This window comes from Lichenostomus cassidix, chromosome 5 (assembly GCF_008360975.1).
Source record: "Lichenostomus cassidix isolate B80296 chromosome 5, HeHo_3.0, whole genome shotgun sequence".
Classification (NCBI taxonomy): Eukaryota; Metazoa; Chordata; class Aves; order Passeriformes; family Meliphagidae; genus Lichenostomus; species Lichenostomus cassidix.
This window is the reverse complement of record NC_139486.1, coordinates 52,332,789-52,359,687: the sequence shown is the minus strand read 5'-3', so window position 1 is coordinate 52,359,687 and position 26,899 is coordinate 52,332,789. Positions and strand designations below refer to the sequence as shown.

Below are 26,899 nucleotides of genomic sequence, written 5' to 3'. Positions count from 1 at the left end.
GATGACATGCTCTTGCTGTCTTGGAGTGGGTGCTCTCTGCATTCCCTGCTGAAAGGGTGACCAAGGAGAAGATAAGAGGCCCAGTTTTTTACATGAGTGGCTTTTTACACAAGCATGTGGTGACAGGACAAGGAAGAATGGCTTCAAACTGAAAGAGAGTAGGTTTAGATTGGATGTTAGGAAAAGAAAAAATACTCTGAGGGTGGTGAGGCCCTGGAAGATGTTACCCAGAGAAGCTGTGGGTGCCTCATCCCTGGCAGTGTTCAAGGCTGGATGCTGCTGAGAGCAACCTGTTCTAGTGGGATGTTACCTTTTAAAAAAGTTCCACTAGTAGTGGGGTTGGAACTAGATGATCTTTATGGTCCTTTCCAACCCAAACCTTTCTATAATTCTATGCTTCCCACCCAGGCCAACTCACCCTTTTAACAGTGACCTGCCACATGTGAAACCTGTGATTGGCATCCAGGGAAGCAGTTACCACTTAAAAAAAATCCCATGTGCATCTGGTGTCAATATTCTTTTAAGATGTGTCTGGTCCAATCTGTCCCACTGGCCCCAGCTCCTGACCTCTTAGTTTGATGAAGTGTATACACAAATAACCCTTGTTCCCCAAGTACCTGCTGAGTTTATTTTGCACCAAGAGACCTCACTGCCTTGGTCTGAAACCTGCTCATGGACAGGAGAGGATTTGGGCAAATCTTCCTGCATTTATCTTCTACAAAAATCCAAATGGATGAAAGGATTTCAGTGCTATCTGCACCCATGGCATTGGAAGCTTACCTAAGAGGCTGAAATCTCACCTGCATGCCATATAGTCAGCTTGGTCCAGCAAAGTCCTTTTCCTTCAATAAGAAGTGCCTGCAGTCACTGTGGATGGATGGATGGATGGATCCTCAGCCTGCAAAAATGAAGTTTCACCCATAAATGCTATTGCTGCCTTTCAAGACCACCAGTAAATAATGTCCCCTCAGCCCTTCCAGGAATGTCATACATTTTAATTCTCTTTACAGCAGGAAAATGCTCCAATTTTAGAGATTTTAATCTTAATGTACTGAGGTTATTAGAATCTTCCTGAAGTTAGAGAAATTTAATCTCACAAAAACGGGAAGAGAGGCTGAGATAAAGTTGTCCTTGGAGACAGATCTGAAAGGTGGCTCCTCTTCATGGCATTTCCTCTCATGCAGAGGTTGGAGGAGTCAAAGCAGAATTTTTACACTGAAATGTTGTGTTTCTGTGTCAAATGCACCAGTCCATAGTGTCAGGTCACAGCATTTCCCACCTTTGCACTGACAGGGAGCCAAAGTCACCTCTGTCCATTCAGGACAAAAGATGGATTGGAAGTTGTACATAAATAGAGAGTAAAGGTGTTCACAGCAGGATGTACATGTATCTTAGGCTTTCATATCAGATTTTTTCATAATACAAGATTAATTAGACAGAGACAAAAACCCCCACATTAAAATGCCTACAGTTCACATGTATTACATGTTTTTAAATCCATTATTCTACATTCCGCATTTAGGGATAAAAAGAAAATATTGTTGTCAATTATAAAATGCTAAAGATAGCTCTATACTTTTTTAAATGAACAATGATAAAAGCCTTGAAAAATTCCCTTTGATGTGAATGGAGTCTTCAGCATTTTGAAATACAATAAGATGGATTAATTGCTACTCATTAGGCAGCAAGTTGGGACAGCTTTGAATGCGCATTCTCTTCTTGGCATTAGCTATTGCCTGGCTGAAATAGCCAGCTTTTGTATTTACTCCTGTCTTCTCTAATAATAAGCAAATTGGAGATCAGGGCTAGAAACACTGAAGTGCTCTCTATCTTTTGTCCAGAACAATTGTATATTGTCATGATTTGTTTATCTTTTTTGAGCTACAGCTAATTATTGTAAAGGTTATTTGAATCAATACGAGATCTGAGCAGAAATAACATCTGCAAAATTGCTTATTAGGAAGCTATTTTATGTTAGTGTTACTGTAACATCCATTTTGTGAGCAAATTGTTATTTCTTATGCCTTTTTTTTTTTCTTACATGAGAAGTTTTGCATTTTAAATACTGGTACAGGTTTTAGGGCTTCTTGAATTAATACTGTTCTGTGGTGCTTACTTTTCCTCATACTGTCTTAGATTTTTTTTTCTCCCAAAGTCATAGATGACATGGTATTCAAAGCCCCATTTATCATTCTAGGATAACAGTTTTTATTTTTTGCTTAAGAACTTGTTTGAACCGATTGATTGAATTATTCTTCTGTTTATGTTGGATTGAAAGAAAGTCAAGCACAAATCCTTTTGTGCTTGTCATGTAGAACTCTTGTTTCATGTGGGGCTTTTATAGATATTAAGATTTATAATTGGATGATACTGGGGAATTATTATTATCTAATTTAACTATGTATTTTGCATTCCAAAACTGATTGTGAAAAGCAAACCCCAAGGGCCTGATTCATTAAAAGTTGTAGTCTCCTTGCATTAGATGCTTAGAGCTAACATCTTCCAAAAACAAAGTGTGTGCAACTGCAGCCGGAAACAGTCAGCTAAAACAGGAGACACATCTTGATCTCCATTACAGAGATGATATTTTAGGGATTTAGCGGAACTAGACCAGTTTTCCACTGACTGTACTCTAAATCCACCTTGGTAACATTCATTGCTGGTTATGTACCTCAGTGCAGAAGGCTTTAATGAGGGGAGGGGAAGGCAGGAGTCTGAGTGCAGCCTGTTGCTTACTGCAGTGTCATTCCTGGGCAGCAGCAATCCCATCTGAGCTCATGAATTAAGTAGGGTCAAACTAGGTCAGGGCCATATGGGACCTATCCAAGGAATACCTTGAGCTCCAGCAGGATTTAATGATTCAGTAGGAGATACTGTCCCCCCAAGCCTCTGCGGAACCTCAGCACGGGACTGCAGCACGCTGGGTCAAACTTTTATTTTATTACATTGGTGTAAACCACATTGACCTGAAAGAAATTGTTCCAGCTTTACAAAGCAGCACAAGTGAGAGCAAAACCAAACTCTCTCTGTCTTAGACAAGGTAGGAAATCAAAATCTTAACTATTTGCAGTCATTAAAAATCCCACAACGTTCCTGTTTTAGAGTAGGGGTGTTAACCCATTTGTCCTGGCCAAATTCCAACCTGGGTAATTACTGTAATCTGCCTGTTTAAATTACCCCTGCCGTTTTAATTGGATATATTACTTCTCTTGCTGCCTAAACTCTGATGTAATACCGTTGTGTGTTATTAATCAGTTACCAAGTTTCATCCCAGAAGCAGCCGCCTTGCAGTGATAGGTACAGGGACTCATTCCCTCCTGGGCACAAGTGCTCTCTATTGCACCATGAAAACCCCCAACATATACTTGTTTTTAAGTGGCAGACAAGCTAATATTGCAATCTAAATAAACAGCTTTAAAATGTGGTTATCCCATGTATTTTTGAAGACCATGAAGTCTGCCCGATTATACAAGCAAGGCAACCACCTTTCAGCTCTCCAAAAAGTACCTGAAGCTGAAGGTGCTCTTTTGCCATTGGAAGTCAGTATTTCTTATGTATTTGTGTTTGTATTTGAATTTGATTTCTTTCATGTTTAAATGTAAAGTTACAGTTACTTTGGAAAAAACTAATCCTCCAACTGTGAGAAGATTCCTAAGCCTATAAAAGGTGAAACTTCCTGTTTGAGTATGTTGACCTGAGTATGTTGATGTCCCAGATCAGTTTTGTCAGCAGTGGGAAATACTGCAAGAGTTGTTGAAACACCTCAAGGTTGAAACACCTTTTTTTTGAAACACCTGTTGCAAGGACTGCATTTCTGAGCTGTCATTCTAAAGGTTTTTTCCTTTCTCTCCATCCTCCTGAACATGTAAGCAGTCAAAGAGGATGAGATGAATGGCCACCACAAACAGATCATTTTAGGGTGAAAAGCAGCAATTGGCAAGAAGGAAGGCACATCCCATTTCATGTCATGAAAGAAAATATATTTTCTCCCTCCAAAAATCCCTGTCACTGTTCCTAAAATTCAGGATTGTCAGATTCACTGTAACAGTGACTAAGAGCTCCACAGAAGATGTTGAAGGAAGTGCAAATCTTCAAAAATTTTTCCTAGTTCATCTGTTAGGGTGGGATTTGCCATGTTGGGTGTCCAGGCTCTATTCTAGTCCTTGGGTAGCAATAACATTACAGAAAGAAATGCTCTCATTTCAATGTCTCATAAGGCAGAAATAAATACATCTTCCCCTGTAGCTGCACTAACAGTAGCAGGTAATTAGCCAGAGACTTTAGATGGATAATGCAAGGCAGGATGAATAATTTCATAGACATATAATCTACCTCAGGCTCATGCAACTCCCAGGAATGGACTTTAATAGCCGTAACAAAGCTTTTACTTTTAAAATCTCCTTTCATTTGGATCCATCTAATAGTGGATTCACCATTATAGCAGAAGAGTATGAGTTTGGGAACCTGGCAGGGGCACAGGCACTGGCATGGCAGTGACAGGCAGGAGGCAGTGCAGGAGGGCAGCCTGTAGTGCCCCAGCACCTCTGGAGAAACACAAGGTAGTCACAAAACCAGCACTCACGCAGTTTTGGAGGTTACTAGGACCCAGAGGCACATACCCCTTGAATCACTTATTTCACACACAGGATATGGGTCCCCTGAATATTGGTTTTCATTATGATTCAGCAGGCTATGTGTGAGACTTGCATGGTTCAGCATTTCCAAGACAGCTCCCCTTACAAAAAAAAAAGGGTGAAACAGAGAAATCTCGTGGGATTAGATCTCCGTACTGCTTAAGAACACCTCACTTTCATGTTTTCGTGATGGAGGGTCCTTCTTACTGTGCAGGAGTGCAGAGGGGTCTGGAGAGCTGCATGAATCTCAGGGTACTGCCACTTCCTAGCACCCAGCAAAACATTTTTTTAGCCAGGTGGTCTGCAGACATCCAAAGGCAGCCAGTAAAACGTGCCCTGCACAAACCTCCTGTGCACAGCCTCCCACCTGGGGCAGGCAGAGGTGAGAGCCAGGGCTGACTTCCAGCTCTTAACAAGAGAATTGGTTGTAGTTATATCGGCAAGCTGCAAACTGGGGAAATGGCTGAGCTTTGTCCCCATGCTGATGGATGTGTGTCCCCCCAGCAGAGGAGCTGCTCTGCAGAAGCACTCAGCTGTGGGGAGGCGGTCCTGAGGCCCAGACAGGGCAGGAGACAGCACAGATGAGCCCAGGGGTGCTGGAGCTGCTCAGGCAGCCGAGCACAGGGCTGTCCTTCGGGCTCACATCCTGTGAGGTGCAGAGGGAATGATGCTGGGGCAGCTCCTGCCCTGCTCCACCTGCTGCTCTCCGGGCTGTGTCCCACAGGGCTCCTTGCACAGCTCAGGGAAATACACTCAGCAACAATCCCTCTCATTCAGTATCCACAGCTTTCACACAGGGAGCTGGGGTTATTTATCCCCAGGGTTTTCTTGGTTTTTTTTTTTAAATCCTTTTTTTCCCCTTTTAATGAATCAGTCCCAGGGTGAAAATAATGCATTTGTTTAAAGCTGATATTTAATGTTGAGCAAACTGCTCTTCCTTTGTCTCTTACTATTTTGTTCATATTTTGCTAAGAGTCTGCTATTCTACACAAGCATTTTAATAAACTGTTTGTTGTTGTATCCAGGTAACAAGCATGGTAAGTATTTTGACTAAACCAAGTATTATGTACCTTAGCTGTGCTTGGCAGAATTTTTTGGCTAGCTTTTTCTGTACTTTCAGCCTGTGCTGTTTCTAAAGGAGCTATTCAAAGAAAGAAACTGCTCACCTATAGTACTACCACATACAAGCTTTAGAGGGAGCATATGTGCAAAGTCATATATCATACATAAGAGCATGCATCTCTTGCCAGCATGCTTGCTACTTTGCTTGTAAAATAAAACCAGAAAAAAAACCAACCCACCCAAAACATCCTTGCCTAATACTGCTTGTGTTCCTTCATTCTAAGTGGCATACCTAAATGTTAGTACTTATTAATACAGTACTTCTGAATGAGGAGCCCTGCTTTACCAGAGTGTAACGCTGTTGTTTACTCATCTTCCCTGACCTGAGACATCCCCGTGGTTAACTCTGTTGCATTAAGAGGCTTTCCCTTTCTGTCCTGTGGCCATACCTGATTGGCAGTGACTGGGACTCCAAGTGCTGCTCTAATACAAGTAACCGATAACAGCCCACCTTTTCCTAAACTTGTTCCTGTGTGCTTGAAAACAGCAGGAATTTTATGGCTGATAGCTTTCTTTGGCAACACTGTAAACCAGTAAAATGCCGCAACTGAAAACACTTTTGTGACCTAACTTTCAAAGTGCTTGTCATGAAGCTGAATCCAAAATGTCTCTTAGCCCGTAAGCATGAAGAAAACTCTGTCCCTCTTTGCGAGTCAGCCGCAGTTCTGTGTTCTCATTTTAGAGTGCAATACGAAAGGCAAACTTCTCTTAGATGGAAATGATAGAGCTCAAATCTCAGTGCTCCGTGTCCTGCAGGCAGAGCTGAGCCTCAGTGCGCCCTGTTTAGTCCAGCCTGATTTAAAATCAGCAGAATTTGCCCAGATAAACAAGTGGGCAGTAGTTTGCTCTCACAGAGTTTCCTGCGTGTTGGCAGAGCAGACTGTGAGAATTCAGGTCTGCCATGCATGTCTGAGAGGAGGTTTTGCCTTGAGGTAGTTTGAGTGTTAGCCTCCGTGCTGTATTTTTTTTTTCCCTGCATGGTTTTGCTATTTTTGCATTTTCTGTGTGGCTTTTTAAGTTTTTAGTTATGTGCTTGTAGCTGCAGTTATTTAACATCATTTGTTGTGCCAAATGTTTTAAGACTCCGTGTAATTGTCATATTAAAGGATCAGACAGCCAAGGACAAAGCACTCCAGCACATGGCAGCAATGTCATCAGCTCAGATAGTCTCAGCTACTGCTATTCACAACAAGCTGGGCCTGCCAGGAATTCCCCGTCCTACATTTCCTGGGGCACCTGGGGTAAGTCATTAGCCGAATCCCAAAAAAAATCCCTGTATTCTCTAACAATGTTCAGTAGAAAACTAAGACGGAATGAATGGATTAACGCTTTGACTTGCGTTTGCGAAAGGAATCATGCTTGTTCAAAAATACCCAAAGTCTTTCAACAAAGAGAACAACTGTAGGCCTGTTTGTTTGTCTTTCCTCTTTCAGTTTTGGCCGGGCATGATTCAAACGGGGCAGCCTGGATCCTCGCAAGAGTAAGTCTGAAAATTCAGATATGTTTCTATAGGCAGTGTGGGGCTGGTTTGTGCACTCTGTGATAGGAGGGAAGCAAGAACTTGCCAATTTTTCCAAAAAGGAGGTAAAGATAATTTGAGGGAAAGAAAGAGTCTTTATAGTGATGTGAACTCACATTCAAAAAGTTATAAGGGATCCCAAACCTCAAAGCTGAGGCTGAATACCTGTTGGGCACCCTCATTTGTGTCCCTGTCAGTGTCTGTGGGTTCCTGGGATGTCCCAGCAGTGCCCATCCCTGGCTGCTGTGACCCTTGCAGCAGCAGGTCAGGTTTCCTGCTGCATGACCCAGTGCAGATGAGATCCTGGCTTTAGGATGCTAGGTGTAATTCTCATCCCCTCTATTCCCTCTGTTAAATATGCTCTGCAAGGAGGAGATACCTTTGTGGGTAAAGATCAATAGCCACCTATTTTCCTATACTGGGTGAGTCTAATGGAATCTCCTGTACATGGCACAGTGTGTGATTTTTGTGTTCCTCTTTATTCCAGCGTAAAGCCATTCGTTCAGCAGGCCTATCCTATACAGCCATCAGTCACAGCTCCCATTTCAGGTAATTCTCCCATTTATCACCTCCCTTAAAAATACTTGAATTTTGTACTGGATGTGATGTATTAACTTCTGACATGGGCAGAGCCACTACTCCAGATCTCATTTTCCCTCCGGCCAAAGCAAAAACTAATCTCAGTGTCCTATTATCTGATTATATCTTAGGGAAAATCATTGGGTTTGAGGTTTTTTTGGGTAGGAAGTACTAATACATTTACAAGGAGTTGTGATGTGTGGTTTTCAGTCAGAATTCCATATTGTAGGAATTACTGTAAAAATGAGTAATATGACGAATGTTTCTCTTATAATAGCTATGTAACAAAAATACCCTAATTTATTTTAAACTGAGCCTAAAACCCCTTCCAAAATCATATATGTTCAGCCTTAAGTATAAAACTTCTCTGTGTGTCAGCTTGTTTATAGCTTGTCCCCTCCTGAAGGTCCTGCTTTGCCTGGTACCCCTTTGATAAGTACCTGATGTTTATTCTGACTTCCATTGCTCAAATTGATCAAGCCCTCCCCATGGCTACTTCCCTGCTCCTTTTCCCAGGTTCCTTCCGTGCCTAATTTCAGGAAAGATCATTATGTCTTTGCAGATGGTTTCTCATGTTATGTCAAATGACACCAATGCTTCTCTGTGCTGCAAGTTTTTGACTCTTACTCAGTTCTTTATGATTTTCTAACTTGCTGCTATTTAATGCTTTAAACTAAAGCTATTTTTCTGCATTCATTATTATTTCCTTTTTCTTGACATCCCTAATTTATAACATTATTTTCTAAGATGGGTATTTTCTATCATCATCTTTTATTCTTCCATGTTTTCTCTCAGAATAGCACTATTAGTACTTCTAAATCAGTCAAACCTCACGCATGAGTTTTTGCTTCATTAGAATTCCTGTTCAGGTCTAACCAGGGACGTTTGTAATTCCCTGTTTTGTACAAGCCTCACGACTTCATTGCCTAAATTTGAAGTTTGGAGTCAGGTATGACACTCCCTTTGTGGCATATGGACACACACTGCCTGTGACCTCTCCCTGCTTCTCAACCTAGTTCAGAATTATCTTTGTTCTCTTACCTTTGGTGCCTCTCCCCTGCCTTCCTTGTGCCTGTGTCTCTCCCAAGATGAGCTTTGCCTGTGAGCTGCTGCCTTTCCTTCTTCCTTTACAGTTTTCTTTCCTTCTCATCTAATTTTCTACAATGAAGACCAGGAGATAGCATTTATTCCTTCTCTTGAGGTGAATTACAGAGAGTGGTTAAAATCCCTTCTCTATCTAGATCATGCTATTCTCTCTTTATTATCAAGTTAAAACCTTTTTTTTTCCTTTTTAGGGTATGATTCAGCTCTCTACAGTAATTATTTATTATTAGCTGTAGCATAATGATGCCTAAAAGCTCCAAAAGAAGTCAAGACCCAATGTGCAAATACATAGTAAGAGACAGTCCCTGCCTTGGAAACCTTGTGCTCTAAGTAGGAGAGGGGAATTGAGAGTGGCAGAAGAAATAGGCAAAAAGAGAGGTGATTTTCTTGTAACATGCTGCACATTAGGGGCCAGAAATGGAGGCCAGTTCTCTTGACTCCCAAGGCAGTAATATCTCCTGTGAGTCTTGATGCCAGCTTCCAAGGAAGGGTGAAGCTATAGGTCTAGGTGAAACCTCTATTAATCTCCATAATCTAGTATATATTTTATACAAAAATTCTACAGTGAGTTACAGCCCCAAGGAAACAAAGTAGCAGTTCTTTTCTTTCCACCACTATTAGATTGCTGGCCTGGGAACTCTCTCTACATGTTGGTCTGAGTTTTTCCAATTTTAACTCATCCTGAATTAATTACTTGCTAAAATTAATATAAATATCCAAGGGCTACATGCATAATTTCCAATTATATTTAATTGAGAAAATATAAACTGAGGAAGTGTCAGCTTTTTCATGAAAATGTTTCCTTTCTTTCAGGCTTTGAGCCTACATCAGCTCCAGCTCCCTCAGTCCCTGCGTGGCAGGGCCGATCGATTGGTACGACCAAGCTCAGGCTGGTGGAGTTTTCAGCTTTCCTTGAGCAGCAAAGGGATCCTGAATCAGTAAGTATTTATTGCCCTTGTGGTCACTGATCCTCTGCTTTGCTCCTCCACCCTCTGGGGATGCTTTCCAGGTTAAGTCTGATGGAAAACTCCCGGTGTTTCTGCGTTTGCTGCTGCTCCATGCAATATTCCTTTCACCCTAGGACTGTATTTTCCTTTCTTGCCCTCTTTTTCCCCATTTGCAGCAGCAAGAGGCCTCTGTGAAAGCAGGCAGGGTTTGCTCTGGCGCCTGTCTCACTGCTGACCTAGTTTAGCAGGTGTACCAAATTGCATTGTGTTCTTGGCAAGAATTCACTGCTTGAACGCTAAGTTAAAGCCTAATCTATTTCCTAACTGGAACAAAATTAAGGACTTGCACAGAGAATGTGCATATTGCATATTGGATTTTTTTATTATTGTTTTTATCAAGTTTTTAATTTTCTTTTGAATTTTTAGTCTACATACTATACCAGCAAGGGTAGTTTCTGAAGTTGGCAGTAATGTTTCATTTGCTCCAGTAAGCCTTGAACCTTGGCATTAATCATTATATTTACCAAGAACATTTGTTGGTAGCCTAGCACGGATTCTACTGCATTGCAAATAAATTGAAAGAACTTCTTTCAGCTCGAACCTGAGAATTTTTTCTGAGATAATTTCTGAAAAGCAAATACTGTTCTGAATGGGTGATATAGACAGGCCATTCTTGTTCAGATTCCTGGTAAAATACAGTAGCTTGGAGAAGAGAGAAGCTATCATTTTCTTTTTGTAATTCAGCACTGGAAACCATAGCATTTATGGGCTCTGGCCAGGGGTGTTATCCAAGGAGTGTTTACCCTGCATAATGGGGATTGGAGACATAGCCCAGAAACCTTGCAACAGAGGAATGCTTCTGGCAGAGAAATATCCCAGTGAATATGCACCATATCTCAGCTAGTCATATAGTGAACACGTGGCAGTGTGTTGGTTTGCTGAATGTCACACTTTGCCAGGCTGAGTTAGCTTTGAGGTGGAGGAAATGTTTGGCAGCAGGTACAGCTCTCTCAGCACTTACCTGCCTGTTGGGCGTTCATGGTTTCCCTGGAATACCTTGGCTTTCCTTGGTCCCCTGGGCAATCCTGGCTCTGCTGGGCTTCACCTTAGTGTACTCCAGCCCAATCTGAAGCACCTTCTCCCCCCAAGCCCCGAGTTCATCCAGGCAGCAGTTTGTATTTCCGATGCCAACGCACACCATGCAGGTTTTCCCATTGGTATCCCTTATGGATGTGCAGATTTCCCAGCCCTCGGCTTGCTGACCCTGTGTAACATGTCTTGCTGGTTGATGGGCTCTGCCATATCCAGCCTGCTCCCCTCCAGGATGTGTGTGTTCCTCCAGGTCGCTGGGAAAACAGGATGTGCCATGTGATGCTCAGCATGGTTGGCTGGGTGTGAATGAAATTGCATTTCAGTGCAGTCTGATTTGCTGGTTTGCCACTGTGCCACCTAATTGTCCCTTTTCCATAGGTTTTTACAGTGCACACCTATATGCAAAACCCGTGGGTTTATATGGTGTAGAGCCTCTGTGTTTCTGTGGGGTTTTATGTAAGAGAGCAAACAGTAGCTGAGCTACTGAGGAGCTTTGGCATGGCAGGGAAAGAGTGGAGGTTTGAATAGAATGGAGCCATGGTTACCCAGGATGGCTCCACGAGTACTGGAAAGCCTTCTTTGGAGTAAATTAATATTTTTTTGAATTCCTGAGGGTGCAGAGGCCCACTGCATCTTGTCCCAGCTTGCAAGAAGTCTGCTGAGAAACCCACCCTTTAAACACAGAGCATTTGTGCAGGAGGTTCAGGACAAGCAAGAGCATCAAGCTACCCAGACTTGTTTTAAACAAAGCAGTTACTCGTGTGCTGTAACACTGCAAAAATGAGACTCTAGGAAAAGTCAATTCCCAATTTAATTTAATTTATTCTTTACACCCATGCTGCAGGTGCAGTGGGGCAGTGCTCTGCATGGGGACCATGCAGAGGGTGAGCTCCTATGGCAGTGTGTCAGCATCACTGCCCAGGAAAGGGGAGTCAGAAGGCAAAGTATAGCTTAGATCCAATTAAATAAATTTGATTGTTTGGATCTCACTCAAGGGCATGGGGAAAAACTCCAAGGCAGTGTGAGTAGTTCCCAGGGCAAAGGGAGAAGGGTGTTTGCTGGAGAGGCACTGCTGTGCAGGGGCAGCTCTGTGCCTCCTGCTAGCCTTCCCTATCTCCAGCACAGAGCCCTCTCCAATAAGCAGAGAGTTCTCCTTGGAGTTGAGGGCAAACCCCCAGCCTCATGTAGTGCCATTGCAGAAAATCTGAATTCTCTCTCCAGTTTTGCACAGCTTTCTTTTTCTTGTTGACATGTTTTACTGCAGGTATGGTTTGCACAGCACAGAAAGGATGGGGTTTTATTACTTTTCAAATAAAATCAGTGATGTGTGTGTTAGCACAATGTGCACATGAAGTCGTGTAGGCAAGTGCTGTGATTGCAGCATCTCCTTTGTGCCTTTGCTGACCTCAGAAATGAATGTATGTATATGCATGAGAGATGTATAAGAGTTCTCATGTATCTTCTGAAAAAAGACAGTTATATGTTCATTACACTGCTGACTTTTTACAGAAAATGACATAGAATATTGTCTTGACCAAATGTGCGTCCAACATTTTATTAAAATAAGGTGAGCCTTTCTCCCTCTCTCCCCCAACCCAAAATCAGGCCAGAAAGCCTCATAGTAGTTGGGACAAATAGACCAATTCCACCTTAAAATGTGACCTGGAAGTTTATTGAAAAAGGTGTATTTGGCATGGCATCTGGGGAAGGGCCTTGCTCCTGGGAGGCCTCTTGCAGTCCATATTCATGTACAGAAATTAGAAATTTAGGTTTGTCAGCCACAGTGACTCCCAGTGCCTGCAGTGGGGTTGTGCATGGGCAGAAAGGTCCATCCACAGGGAATTCTTTGTAGGAGTGGAGCCTTCAGCATTTCTGGGGCTCTTCCAATGGCAATTGCTGTTTAAAAATTGCAAAAGCTGCTCAATGCCAGGCAGTCATGTTAGTTTAGAGTGAGAATTCTGGAGGGTTGGAAATCTGCTCCCCAAAGTCCTCTCACTTGTGGAGGGCTGTTGCTTTTTTAGCTTGTCTAGCCACAAAGTTGATGCATTTACAAAAGAAAAAGTTATGGAAAGGAAACAGTAAGCAACCCTCACTGTAACTCTGCATGGCAGAAGAGAGTCTGGGGAACATAAGATGGCACAGTTGCAAAGTATTGGAATACTGGCTCTGCAGCTGAGGATGGGTGAAGTTGCTTCTCCTTTTACATGAAAATCAATTCAGTTTACAAATGTCAAGCTGTATTTTCCTTTGTGGCATTTTGTGAGTAGGTACAATTCCTAAATGGTGCAGAAAAGTTGCCCTTGCAGATCCAAGCAGCAGCATTTCAGTTACCTTTGATTATTACCTGCCTTGTATAACTATTCTAAACAGATGAAGTAGTTTATGTGTCCATCTGTAGCTTCCAAGGCAGGTTTTCCTTAATGGGGGCTTTCCATTTTTACTGTAGTGGTTCTGTGGAAGTTCAGGACAAATGCTTAAACTGAGTGATCCCATGTTCCCTAACAAATATAAACTGTGCATGCAAGCAGATTAGAAAGGATCTAAGCAATTGACTGTTACATAAGTAAATGTAAAATTCAGACTATAACTGAGATGAGAATAATTCGAATTCTTTATATACATGTATCTATTCAAGCTTGATTTTCAATCAGAGAAAAAAAGTCCTATCACCACTCAACAAAAAAAGCCCTTTCTTCTCTTCCTTTTCGAGGTTTCTCGCTCTTGCTGTCACATTAATTTAAATTGTGAGCACTTCAGACAGCTTTACATTTAAAGTATCTATATAGGACTATAAAGAACATGGCTGATGGACATTTTCAGTATTAGTCCACCCATCCAAACTGTCAGTTTGTGTTAGGTCAAAATTTCAAAATGTATTTTAAAAAGTGGTGAAGAAATAAAACATTCTTTATGTTTTAATTCAGGTTTTATTGTTGTTGTAAAAGGACTTTGTGAGCCTGGGGAGAATTGTGCCTGAGAACCAGAAAGGGAAAGCAATTGCTCAAGGGCCATAAAAACAGCCTGCCATCATTAGCCAAATGCAGTAAAATCCACCAAAGTTAATCAAACCACCTAAGTGATGAAAAATAAATGAGATCTTTTCAAAAGAAGCCCTCCATCCTTGAACAATATCCATTGTTGCAAGGATTGTTTATCCTTTCTGTACTCCCTGTAAACAGTATAAAAAGCAGTTCAGCATTTCACTCACAAGGAAGTCCTTGGTTCAGTGTCTTTGTGATGTGAAAGGACAAGAAAGCAAACTCACATTAGGATGAATGTCTTGAAGCCACAGACTCATGATTTGAGGTCATTTTAATCTGGAATCAGAAAAAGTTTTGCTAACACAAGGCTCATTTATTTTGCCATGCTGGAGAGCTGCATGTTGGCCCTGGGATGCAAATATCATACTCAGTGAAATGTTCATTTTTGAATGTCCATAGTTAGAAGTCCCAAGACAATACTTTCAGGGAGTCCTGTCTTGAAACTGTGGCGTGGCAGCAGACTTCCCATCCAGCAGGACTCCTGGGCGACCCATGGAGACATGATGGAAATCCCTGCCCAGCTTCCCCAGTCCAGTTGTGGATATGGACTTCCCAGGGAGGGTCCTGGGGCCAGAACGTGGTTAGGTGTGTTGGGAAGCTGAGCCCCATTTATTCCCCAAAGTCAGCCCACAGGTGGAAAGCCAGCTCTCTCCTTTTCTCCAATCCCACCACTGCTGGGGAAATTTCCCAGCAAAATTCAAAGTGCAGGGGACACGTGGGTTGGGCTGAGGCTGGCATGGGTGGGCTGTGGCTGTGTCTCCCCCACTCTGCCTGCCCCAAGCACCCATCCTGGCTCTCACCCCAGGGGTTTTACACCTGGCTGTGCCTGTGTCCCACATCTCCCCAACTCGTCCAACAGCTTCTCCCACCCCCACACCCACCCCAAAACCACTTGGCCAGGCTGCAAAGCCAGGCTCCTCTCAGAAGTTGGGAAATCTCCCCCTGCGCCTGCTCTGCAGAGAGCAGATAATGACATGCTCACGTGTTTATTTGTTCCTCTGCTGCATTCAGTGGAGATGTAGATGGCCCTTCTTTGATAAGCAACTATTCAGTAGTTTGTTTTCTTCTGCTGTTGAAATGCGTGGCCCCGTGCCCTGCTCGCTGTGCACTGTCTAACCTCCCCTCCAAATGGAATTAATAATTCCCTCCATTTGCATTTCACAGATGCACTAGTGCAGTCTTTTTAGATGAAGGAGCATTATTACTCACAATTGACAAACCAAGAAGTTCAGGTGCAAAAGAATGAATGGGCCACTGATTTTGAGGGTCCCCTTTGATTTGCCATGAGCCTGATTTTGCAGAATACTTAACATTATTGAGAGCTTCCTATAGTCAGGCGTAATTTTCCCATCTGAGCACTCAGCACTTCTGGAACTGGGACTGCAGGGTCTTAAATCAGACAGGCCAGAACTGAAAGATGCATCTTCACTGTTGCAGAAAAGCAGATGAAAACATTGTGAAAGCACCTTGCCCAACCAGCAAATCCCAGTTTCACACTGCTGTGGCAGTAGCTAGGAAGTGCTGGTCGACATTAAGGTGTCAGGAAACTGCCTTCCCTCACCTGTCTCCCATTTCTGCAACCGTAAAGTTGACAAAAATCTCTTTTTACTTTGCATTTCTGATTCAATCCCTGTGCAGATCCAGGCAGGAGTCTGAATGCACAGAGGTCCAGGAAAGACCAGGTTGCCCATGCAGCTGTATCATAGCATACAGCACAGAAAGTTCAATTAACATTTCACAGGAAAGTGTTAAAAACCTTAACAACAGGAGTTGGTGCAGGCTCCAGTTATAGCATTAAAATGTCACGTTTATAACTCCCAATCTGCTTCAGTGGAGGACAACAGCAGCGGGAATTAAATATTCAGTTACTGGTGTTTTGGTAGGAATAAGAAAACTCGTTGGCAGACCGAGTGATTTTCTTACATCAGCAGGAAATTAAAGAGTTTCAGATTTACGAGATACACCGAGGCAGCAGAGCTGAGGCTGGGCAGAGTGCAGGTTAGAGGCACACACAGACTGCTGATCCACCAGGGCTTGGGTTCCAGCCAGCCCACCCCACCTGGCTCCTTTGTCCCCCAGAAGCACAATCACTGCTCAGGCGGTGTCAGTGGGATTTGGGAGGGTTAAATCATGGCTGTGCCCCTGGGTGCAGCAGGAGGGTGCAGCATCCTTGCACTTGGGGTGCTGTGCCCATGAGCAAGACCATTCTCAAAGGACAGCTGCTCCCTCTCAGGCCACCTTCCACCTTGCTCAGCATCTACATCACCCTGTGGATGGGGAGCCATTCACCCCCCATGTGCTGATCTGTATGGTTGTGTTAGAATATAAGTGCAAAACCGGTGGGGAGCTGTTACAAATTCATGTGCTGGCTGATAAAACAAATTTAGGTGGTTTGTCTTTGTTCTGCACCAGCTTAAATGCCTGCATCCCCTGCCATTGGCAATTTGTCTTGGTTCTTTTAAATTCCTAAGTGGATTATAATTTTTCTCGTGGTATTATTTGACAACAGTCATATTTCATGGCTTTACTGCATTCTTTGGATAGTTAGAATTTTTTTAAGGGAAGGAGCTCAGCATTAAGAGGCGGCCATCTCCAGGGCATGTCGTGTAATGCAGACACAGAAGACATAGATGAAAATGTTCTTCCTATTTTTCTGTACTTAGAAAATACAGGATTTGACTTGTGATGGTTTATGGCATCTAAAGCACATTATTACCCTGATGCCAGATGCAAATCCTTTAAATGCTGCAGCTTGAGTAAATTCCTCAGCAACTAATGTACTTCAATGACTCTGGAATATTCAGTCTAAATCAACAGTGAATTCTCAATATAATGAGGATGTTTTTAAGCTGTTCAGACAGTAATGGGCTCAAAAATATAGGCATAAAACTTTGCTCCTTTGCCTTTATCTATGCATCAGCTCCTGCCGTGGAGCATGTTTGTCTAAAAACGATGGGGATCATTCCAGTATCCATTTACCCTGCTCCAATATCGCATTATCGTTTGTTAGTTCGCAGAAATATGCCATGTCTAATTAGGTTAGTAATGATTGTACTTAGCATAGGAATTGCAGCAACATAAGGAGAAAATAATCACACATTGCAATATCAAAATAAACATTTCTGTCCTAAGAATGTTGTCAGGTGATGTCATACCATCTGTCCTACTGTACCCGCTCAGAAATTCTGCTGCAGCAGCATCTGGTGCTTTGGCGAGCTCTGCAGACAACTGTGGCAGCTTTGCAGCTGCCTCCAACTTTGCTTTTATATTTAAAGAGTATTAAGACTTCACGCTCTATGTCCCTATAAATGTGTTTGCTTTTGCTGAAGTTTGGATACTGAGCAATTTGTATATTTCCTGATTTGCAGAATAAGGTACAATATGTGAATTGTCTTGGGAATTTGCAGTGGCCACACTGTAAAATTCGGTTCCCTTACCCCTTCCCTCCACAGCCATCTTTGGGCCTGGGAGAAAGACACCCTGTTGGGGAGGAGGACATTTTACAGGGGAATCTGAGCCCTTAAGTCTCTTTCTGTAAAATTGTAGTTATTTGTACAACCTGGAATAACTCCAGCAGAGAAGACTGAGAGGAAACAATCCCCATTTTTTTTTTTTGCTTGTGCAAATGCCTCAATAAGATGGTATGCTTTCCTTTTTCCTTCCACGAAATTAAAAAAGAAATACAACCCTGCAAAAAACACAGGCTGTATCTCATTTTTGGCCCCATACTCAGATGAGTGTTCTCTGGTCCTAAATTCAGATTTCACTGTGCTAGATGATTTTTTAATAGATTTCAATTTCATTTCCTAAGTGCAGAAATCTAGCCAGTCCGTTTCCTTTTCCCCAGAGTTTTGGACATCTGCTAGGGAAGACTCTGCTCACACCAAAGGAAGGCTCTGAGTGGTTACCCAATTCATTTAGATTTGTCACTTCAATTTGTTCATTCAGCAGGTACATTGTAAACAAAATAGCTTAAATGAGGTTTGCTTTGGGGTTTTAAATATTTTATTTGTGCCTAGCTTTTGGGAATTGCCCCTTATATACAGCATCTGTTCAATGTGACAGGGTTTTCTAGTGTTCATTGACTGCATATCAGCTTTCCCTTAACTGAGTTAGCAAAATGTTTTGTGATCTGCATGGTTAAAACCCCCAGTGTTTAATCCTGCCAGTCTGGAGCTCCTTCACTCTGCTCTCACGATTGACTGGTGGAGGGTGTTTGGTGTTCATCCTTCCTCTTTCATTTTGGGTGCTGAAAGGTTCTCTTGGAGGAATGGCTGCCCCTAAAAGATCATGTTGGACTCCTTAGGAATGGACTTCACTGGGCCAAGGATTTCCCCCAGGCAGGAAAGGCGTTGCCAAGGTGATCCTGTGATTATAACGAGGTGTGATGGGAGGAAGTTAAGAAATAGGAAACTGAAGCTGAATGTGTTTTGGCAGGGATTGTCATCTACAGAGCTGGCTCCCGAGGGAAGGGGGAGAAGGTGGGCTCTTTAATATTACATGGGTGGAAATACAGGAGGACACACAGTGAGGACAATGTGTGCAGGAGCAGCACACAGAGTAACTGGCCTCCTTGTTACTGTCATTCTGCAGTTAAAAGGAAATCCCTTCCATCTCTTTTAGTTGAGGTGTTCAACAGAGGGAGGTTTGGGGCTTTTTAACAGACAAGCAGGAGGTGTGCACAAGTGGGCTCTGCAGCATGGGCAGAAATTCAGGCTCTGAGGACACAGGACACTAAAAGGCACTTTTAAAGGAGCAGAAATAGGCTTTCCTCCTGAGCACACTCATCTTTTTATGCTCAGTGAAGGGGTCTTTATCACTGTGGTGCCGCCGGGTCTTGCCATGTAAATCACCCCCTCACAGAGTCCCGTGCTGTGGGGTTTGCCATGGGGACACAGATTTTTTGATGTTGACCCTTGTTCACAAGGCTCTGTGACACAATCGGTGAAGTTGTTCATGGAAATCATACTGCAGAAAATCCCAGTCCCAGGAGCAACGTGTGAGTCATTTAATCCATCAAAGCACACTCCCCTCCCAGGAGCACGCACAGCCCCCTGCCTTAACAACCCTCTGTTCTTTTCCTGCAGCACTGATTTTCCTGTTTCTCCCTTGCAGTACAATAAACACCTCTTCGTGCACATCGGACACGCCAACCATTCTTACAGTGACCCGTTGCTCGAGTCGGTGGACATCCGTCAGATTTATGACAAATTCCCTGAAAAGAAGGGCGGTCTAAAGGAACTCTTTGGGAAGGGGCCTCAAAACGCTTTCTTCCTCGTAAAATTCTGGGTGAGTAAGACGTGGCATGGAGGAGCTCCGGGGAAACTCCCTCTGCTGTCACACACGAGTGCAAAGCTGTTTGCCCTTCAGGGGGGACGCTGGCCCAGGGCCACTGCTGCTGACAGCTCCCCAGCAGCCAGAGCAGCAGAGGCAGATGTGCCTCAGCTCTGCCTGGCTCTGCAGCTGCTGGGCAGGAGGCAGCAGGCACCGAGAGCCCCGTCTGGAGATGGGAACTGCCATCTAGTGGGTCCGAGGGAAAGCGGGGAAGGCATGGGAATGGAGCCTGCTTTGGAGTGTTCCCCAGGTGCAACTTCTGCCCAGTGCTAGGAGTGCAAGGGTCAGTCCTGCCATCAGCCCGTGCTTATGCAGAGAGGACCAAGCAGGATTGGAGCTGAGACAACTGTGAGCCTGGGAGGGTGCCAGGGGTTTTCTTAAAGCACATCTGCTTTCTCCTTGTCTCTTTGTTAGCCAGCCATAGGACTCTGCTCCAAAAGGTATCATATTCAGAGCAAGGGTGAAAAAATAATTAGAATGGAGGGCTGGGATGCTGCCTGTTGACCTAGTTGTGATAAATTTCATTGATACATCAGGTTTTTTTCATTGTGTTTACAAAATCTCATGTTAGCTATATAATAATAAAATAAGAAAGTAGTTTAGGCTGGAAAAAGCCTCTAAGATCGAGTCCAACCATTGGCCAAGTCCACCACAAAACTCCTAAAAGGTTCACCCAAAAGGATCAGCAAATCTGCAGGCTGAACCTCATGCTTATACTAAAGCTTTATATACTCACTAATTTGTTGGTTTTTTGGGTTTTTTATTTTTTTGTGGTATACTCCTTTTCATAGCAGCAGTTATCATCTAAGCATCTTAAATTTGTCTTTTAAAACCTCAGTAAAAGGGGCATATTCAGGGTTTAATGACAGGGTGCACAGGTTGAGGCTGAAACTAGAAAAGGTTGATCTGGAACCACTGCTTATGATCAGATTTCCTGGCATTTACCTATGGGACTTGAAATACTCTGCACCTTGTAAATTCCACAGACTTCATATCTTTCCAAGAGATTCTGTGGCACCAGATTTAGAAGTAGAAACTGGAAAGAGGGAGATTATTTTCTCTCAGACCTGGGTGTAGGAGGGCTAAACCATTGAGCAGGGGCTGTGCTGGGCTGTAGAAGAAACACACTGAGAAATTCATGGGGCTTAAAACTGGGCCTGGGAGCTCTAGACCAAGTATTTGAGGGCTGGCTGAGCAGAGAGGCCAGAAAGAGGAGACAGCAGAGGAGTAGGAGCTGCAACACAGTGGGCACCAGTGGCCTGGAAGAGGCAGGTGAGAATGTAGAGTCAAAAAGAGGGAGGCAGTGGGAAGAGGGAGCATTAGGGATAAGGAGCATGCAGTACACAGGGATGAAGTACAGGTATGTGAGAGGTGGGAACAGGACAAACCTAACAGCAGAAGGAATCTGGCTGCAGAGGAACAGAGCTTGGAGTTAAGGGTCTGTGACCACTAAATATATTTCCTTGTGAAATTTTGGCTTGAGCTGAGGACTATCATCTCACCAATCCACTCTGTGTAATAAATATTTGCAAAGCCCAATGGCAAAAATTGATGTCAGCTCACATGGCTGTTCTCATTTCCCACGGAGAATGATAAGCCTCAGACTTTTTACTAGACATGGACGCAGCAGAGATTTGTGATATGGTAATTGACATATTGTATGTTCTGCTTTTTCTCCTTGTGGAAATTGATTTTCAGGCATGCTGAATGCTCAAAGATATACCTAAAGCCAGTAGAGACCTTCTTTGGATCACTAACATCTGTGTTGTACTCCTGACTTTGATAATTCAAAGTGCTCACCTTTAGCACTCCTGTCTCAGTCCCACATCTGTAATGTGGAGTGATACCTCCTGCTCACCTCAGATGGTCACTGGCAAATCAGACTCATGGCTGTTTATAAAGTCTCAAGGTGATGCCATGAAAAAACTCTCTATAAAATGTGTAATTCTGTTTTAGCACAGGTTTTGATTAGTGCTCAGGAAACAGGGACTGAGCCACAGTGAACAACAGAGGAAAAGAAATGTTGTGTGGATGCCCAGAGGGTGAGTGTGCAGTTGTGTAGCTGAAGACTGTGACATGATACAGTTCAGCAGTCAGGATGTGCAGGCAACTTCAATCCAACATTTCCTAACCTCACCGTGCCTTCCAACATAATGGCCTTTTAATACAATTTTGTGCTGTATTAACTTAGAGATTAAAAAACATACAGTGCTAACATCCTTCTGAGTTATACATTAAAAATGTGGTGAGAACATTTTCCTGAGCCATGATCTTAAAATAGCCCAGTGGATTTTCTTTCTCATCAAGGGAGTGAGGCAGAGAGAAGGTGCCTGGGGTAGTGTTTGAGTGTAGCAAGAGTCACAATGGATAGTCTTCCAGGAATAAACTTCACACCAGTGCCCCTCCAGTCCTACGTATATCCAGGAATATATATAGGAAAAGCAGAAGATAGCTGTCTAGTTAGATCCTAAACTGTCAGCTCACTGTCCTTTATTTCTTTCACCACAATAGGGCATTTCTTCAGAAAAAAAAAGAATGCTGTTCCCATTTTTATGGGGAGTGTTGAAAAACTGGTTTGAAAAATCATAATATCAACAGGATAAAGCTGGCTCAGGTTGTTGACAATGTTTTTGACCTGATTAGTAACCTCAAGTTTATTCATATGAAAATAGATTAATTTTGGTTGAATTATCAGGTTCTGAATAAGTATCTGCTTACTCTCTCATCATTTGCTACTTCCTGCTACTCTGAAAGTTCACCTTCTTCCAGGTTCTGTTCTTGTTGAGTGGTTATTGCTTAGTCCCAATACTCTGTCTCACCATTTATTTTGCCATTGCCCCCTTCCCATCCTTTCTGTTGCCTTCCTCCTTTACTATCATGTAGCCATTAATGGTTTGCTCAGTACTGTAAGCTACTGCATCCCAGGTGACACTGGCAGTCCTTGTTTTGGTGGGTGAAAGAAGAAAGTCAATTTTGGTTGGGCAAATAAGTACAGGTGTGAAAGCACTCCAAGGAGAAACAGTGAAAGAAAAGCAGGGTCTGAGGGAAAGAAGTCAAGAAAAAACAGAGAAGGGAAGCAGGAGAGTGTCGTGACGTGGGGAGCTTGAAAGTGAAGGTGGGGATTTGATGCCAGAAGGGATGGCAACCCTGCAAATGGATTTAAGGGAAGTCAGCATGTCACTGGAGGCAGCACAAAGGGTATTTTGTTTAGACATTAAATCGGCTGTGGAATGGAAATATGGGAAACAGGAAGACCACAGATGAGTACTTGTGCTGAGGATGACTAAGGCAGAAAGCAGCTGAGCTCTGATATCTGGAAAGAATACTCCTCTGGCTCTTTCCCACTCAGTTCAGCTTCAGGCTGCTCAGCAGCACAGTTTTTTCTGTTGTCCTGGTTTCGGTAATAAGGTTTGATTACAAAAAAAAGTGGGAGGGAAAGGTCTGAGACCTTGCAAGAAGACACTTGGCAGTGGTGGAGTTGACATAGCAAGACAGCACTGGGATGGAGTACAAAGCAAAGTTTGCTTTGCTTTGCAGAGCTTTATTGGTTCATACAGATTGTATCTCATGTGAAACACATCCTGATGCTGGGAATGGATGAGCTTCTGGCCCCACTCGTGGTGACACATCTGGATGTCACACTCTTGGGCCTCTTCCTACCTAACAGTGCAGGAGGTATAAAAGGAAGATACTCCTCCTTCTACACCTCCTCAAACAACCAACCTCACAGCCCTGCAGTGCAATTCCCTGGTCCTTGCCTTGCACCTTGGATGCAGTGACTGCTCCTCTGCTTTATCCCAGGTAGTCGCAGGGAACTGTAGAGTTCTGGGAAATTCCCACAGAGACTTCTACAATAATAGAAGGAGCTTTACTTGGTGTGTGGTAAATAAGGAACATCCTAATGATGTGGCACAGGAAGTTTGTGTGACAGGGATATGAGACTGGAGATTACAGGGCTATAAAATTAAATGTTCCTAAATAAATGTAAAAGCTGTCCTAGAACACTGAGGACATTCAGGGAAGGCTGGAGAATATTTGCAGAGAATACCTTTCCCTGAGTACTGGTTGAGTGCGCTGTCCTGCTTCTCTCACCTTGTTCACCAGTGTCACTAAGTCCAATCTGTGTAAAAGAACCAGGTATGATTCATGCCATCTAACCTTAATCTGAGTATGGCCAATGTTCCTGTTGCTTGGTTTGTATTTAAACTGTTTTTGTGACTTGGGAATAGTCCCAAAGTTTTCTGCTCTTTGAAGTTCCAATTAGCCTGTCTGAAAGCTGAGTCAACAGAGGGTGCCTGTAGTGGTTTCTTTTATTGGTTAAAGTTCTACTCATGTTGATCTCTAATGCTTCTCCCACTGATTGCGCACTACTATTCTTGAATTCTCTAATTCTAAACAATACACTTAGGCCTCCTAGACTAAATTCTGCTGCTGTAGCTTTGTTATTTCTCTCTCTGGTTTTGGCTCAACCCCCAACTGCAAATTTTGAGGCCAGTTTTGTATGACTTTTCCATGTAACCTACAGCACCATGCAGTGCCTCCACTGGGATCCTTAAGTCTGGTGTAAGCACACCTTGAAATGACATGGCTGGGATTTTGTGTCTCTCACACTGCCAAATGTTCTGTGCCAACCTGAGCTCTGATTTCTGCAGCTACAGGGATGATTTGGGAAGCAAACATATCTGAAAGAAAGAGGGATGTTGTCATTGGTGACACAGGGAAAAAGACCAACTGATATAAATTAATGTTGGCCTGTCAGGCTTTTTATGGATCTGACCCACTGGCTTAATTTTAAATGTTTGCAGTAGCTTGAACTATTCTTCTAGCTGAGGAAAGCTTAGTCAGAGCTCACTGCAACTCTGAAACAAAGACCCAAACTCATCTGAAGATGCGTGGATGATATTAATTGATGTTTAAAATGAATGCCTCTATTTGCAGGAATCTGCAATGCAAACTAGGAGTTTTAGAAAGTAATGCATATTATAATTAGGGCAAGCTTTTAAAGATGCTTTGAAGTCCTAAACATTTTTGAAATTCAAATGTGGGATGGAAATAAAGGAATCTACACAATAAAGGGGCATTAAATTATGTCTCCCAAAATTTCACTGTTTTATAGATGTAAATATATGCCATAATTAGTGGTAAGTAACATGAGGAGGATAGTTAAGTTTATTCCTATTCTTATTCAAAACAGCTGTGGCATGAAAAATAATGCTCCTTCTCTTTGTGATACACTGGAACAAACAATTTACCCATGTAATCAGTGTTCAGAAATGGCTTGTGCCTGTGGTCTCCTCCCACCCCCTCCTGAATTTATCCCCATGTGCCTCCAGCCGTCTCAAAAGGTGCAGAGATTCTTTGTGCCCTTCATTCACACACACACAATTGCGGCTACTGCCTTTTTTTTTTTCTTTTCCCCTTTCTATTTTTGCATGTAATTTATATTGCATAATCCAGAATCTTGGAGTTCCCTCCACAAACACACACACAGACAGAGACACACACACTCCCCAGCTTGACTGGCAAATGATCTGCAGCTCACAAATGGGAGCCGCGATGTGAATGGCTCTGTGGCCAGCATGAAAATGTATGCAAAACAAATTAGATATGGAAGAAAGCAGACATCCATTTGCTTTTCCCCACCACAGCCCTCTGTGCACACAGAGCTCACGTGGTGCCTGAGGAGGACCCCTGTGCAGACTGATGCAGGGCATTAGTGCCAGGGGCTGGATAATGAGTGGAAGGGGCTTACAAGCCCGAGCAGCTTGGCCTGTCCATCACAAGCCCAACCATGTGGCAGACCTGGACACAATTCCTGAGCTGCAGAGCAACGTGCCAACGGCCCAGATGCTCCCGTTGGAAAAAATTGCTTCACAATTTGGAATCTCTTCTCTTTGGTGGTGCTTTGGAGAGGAGGAGGAGGAGGAGGAGGGGAGGCACGGTGTGGTCATATGAGTAACACACCTCTCTGCAGTCAGCAGTTGCTCAAACCTATATGTTGTTAATAAGTGACCTTATGTGCTTAATGTTAACTACTGAGTGCCAGTGCAAACTGTTCTGGCCCTCCCCAAATCCCACTGTTTCCAGTAGGTGCTGTTTTCCTTCTACTCAGCAGGATGGATTTAGACTCTTCCCAGCAATTTTTGCTGGAGTTGCTTTTTTGTTAGCCAAAGCTGTTATTATTATACAAGCGCTCTACCCTCTGCCCCTGCCTGTAGCACAGAGCCTGAGAGCTTTTGGGAAAGGAATGGGAAGATGGTTTTTTAATTTATTTTACTCTTTATTTTGGTTGCGGCCAGCACTGTTTAGGTGCTTGCTCTGGCACACTGGCAGAGACTTCTCCATGCAGTGTGTTGAACACTTGGTGTTCTTAAAATGTAATATTTCCAGTGCTACCCACTGACAAACTCTGCTTTATTAATGAATTAATCATGCTCTTACAGTGCAGATAGGGTGCCAGAAAGCTGAGTGCCTCTCCCACCTCCAAGAGAATTCAGCTAATATAAAACTCAGTGCTCAGAAATAAATCAAAATTAGAGTTTTACTCTTGAAAGTTGAAAGAAAAAAAATCTTTAAATTCCATTTGTGTTTTTGGTTCCTCTCCCCACCCCTGCCCCCCCCAGATTATACTGATCCTTAAAACACAATGAGTAAATGGACTCCTGGTCAGCAGCACTACAGAGACTTGGCTGTTGTAACATTTTTCACAAAGCTCATTGAAATAGGAAATTATGAGGAGAAGACTAATAAGATAAATTCCTGTATTTCAGTTTTGTTGTTATATTTATGTAGTCTTGTCTGTCATGTAACACAGGCAGTAGACTTCACTAAGTAATGTTTGCCTTTGGACAATACCAAGCCAACTTGAACCAGAGCATCCCTGTCAGATATTTAGGTGGTTAAAGAGACCCCAAATAACTGTGATTTCACCTCATCTGACAATTATGCTGGCATTTCATTGCCATCAGGGTTACCAGCCCCTGCCTTGTTTCACATTTTGGTTTTGCTTAGCTTTAGCTTTCTGCCTTTTAATGTCCTTTCCTGCAAGATTTAATCTAGGAGAAGACTCTTCCCCATGTAGCAACATGTAGGCTATGACAAGGTTGTGGAAAAACTTCCCTTGGAAAAAGTAAGTAGATGGAGTTTCATTAGTCATTCACTACAAAGGATGTTTTCCAGACCTGAAATCATTCTTGTAGCTCTTTTCTGAACACTTTCCAATTTTCCAACATCCTTTCTAAAATGTAGACACAAGCCCTGGAATCAATACTGTAGTAAGGAGCTAAAGCTAAATACCAGGATATTCATGTATAACACATTACCTTATTCCCACTCAAAGCTGCATCTACAATTCCCACAGCCACATAGGTACCCTTTTGGGGTTTTTTTTGTCTTAAACATTTGGAGAAGGACAAAAATAGCAAAAAATTTATTTTAATTTCATCAATTTGAGAAATGCAACGTAGCCTTCAGATGTATATGTTTATAGACAAATCCCTTACTATTTAAGCCATAATAATATACTTA

General features: G+C 42.9%; 1 protein-coding gene across 9 annotated transcripts in view; it reads left to right on the top strand.

Annotated features, from left to right (window-relative positions):
* The window catches only part of TEAD1 (TEA domain transcription factor 1), a 153,164-nt gene that overhangs the window by 115,909 nt on the left and 10,356 nt on the right, over positions 1-26,899 (top strand). For 5 of the 9 annotated variants that reach the window (XM_085063087.1, XM_085063085.1, XM_085063086.1 and 2 more), the window contains 6 exons: positions 5,660-5,671; positions 6,863-6,997; positions 7,190-7,236; positions 7,763-7,824; positions 9,772-9,896; positions 19,154-19,327. In XM_085063087.1, the coding sequence (XP_084919213.1) occupies positions 5,660-5,671; positions 6,863-6,997; positions 7,190-7,236; positions 7,763-7,824; positions 9,772-9,896; positions 19,154-19,327 (555 nt within the window). The remainder of the gene's footprint in view (positions 1-5,659; positions 5,672-6,862; positions 6,998-7,189; positions 7,237-7,762; positions 7,825-9,771; positions 9,897-19,153; positions 19,328-26,899) is intronic. The other 4 variants (XM_085063088.1, XM_085063092.1, XM_085063093.1 and 1 more) reach the window with 1 other exon arrangement.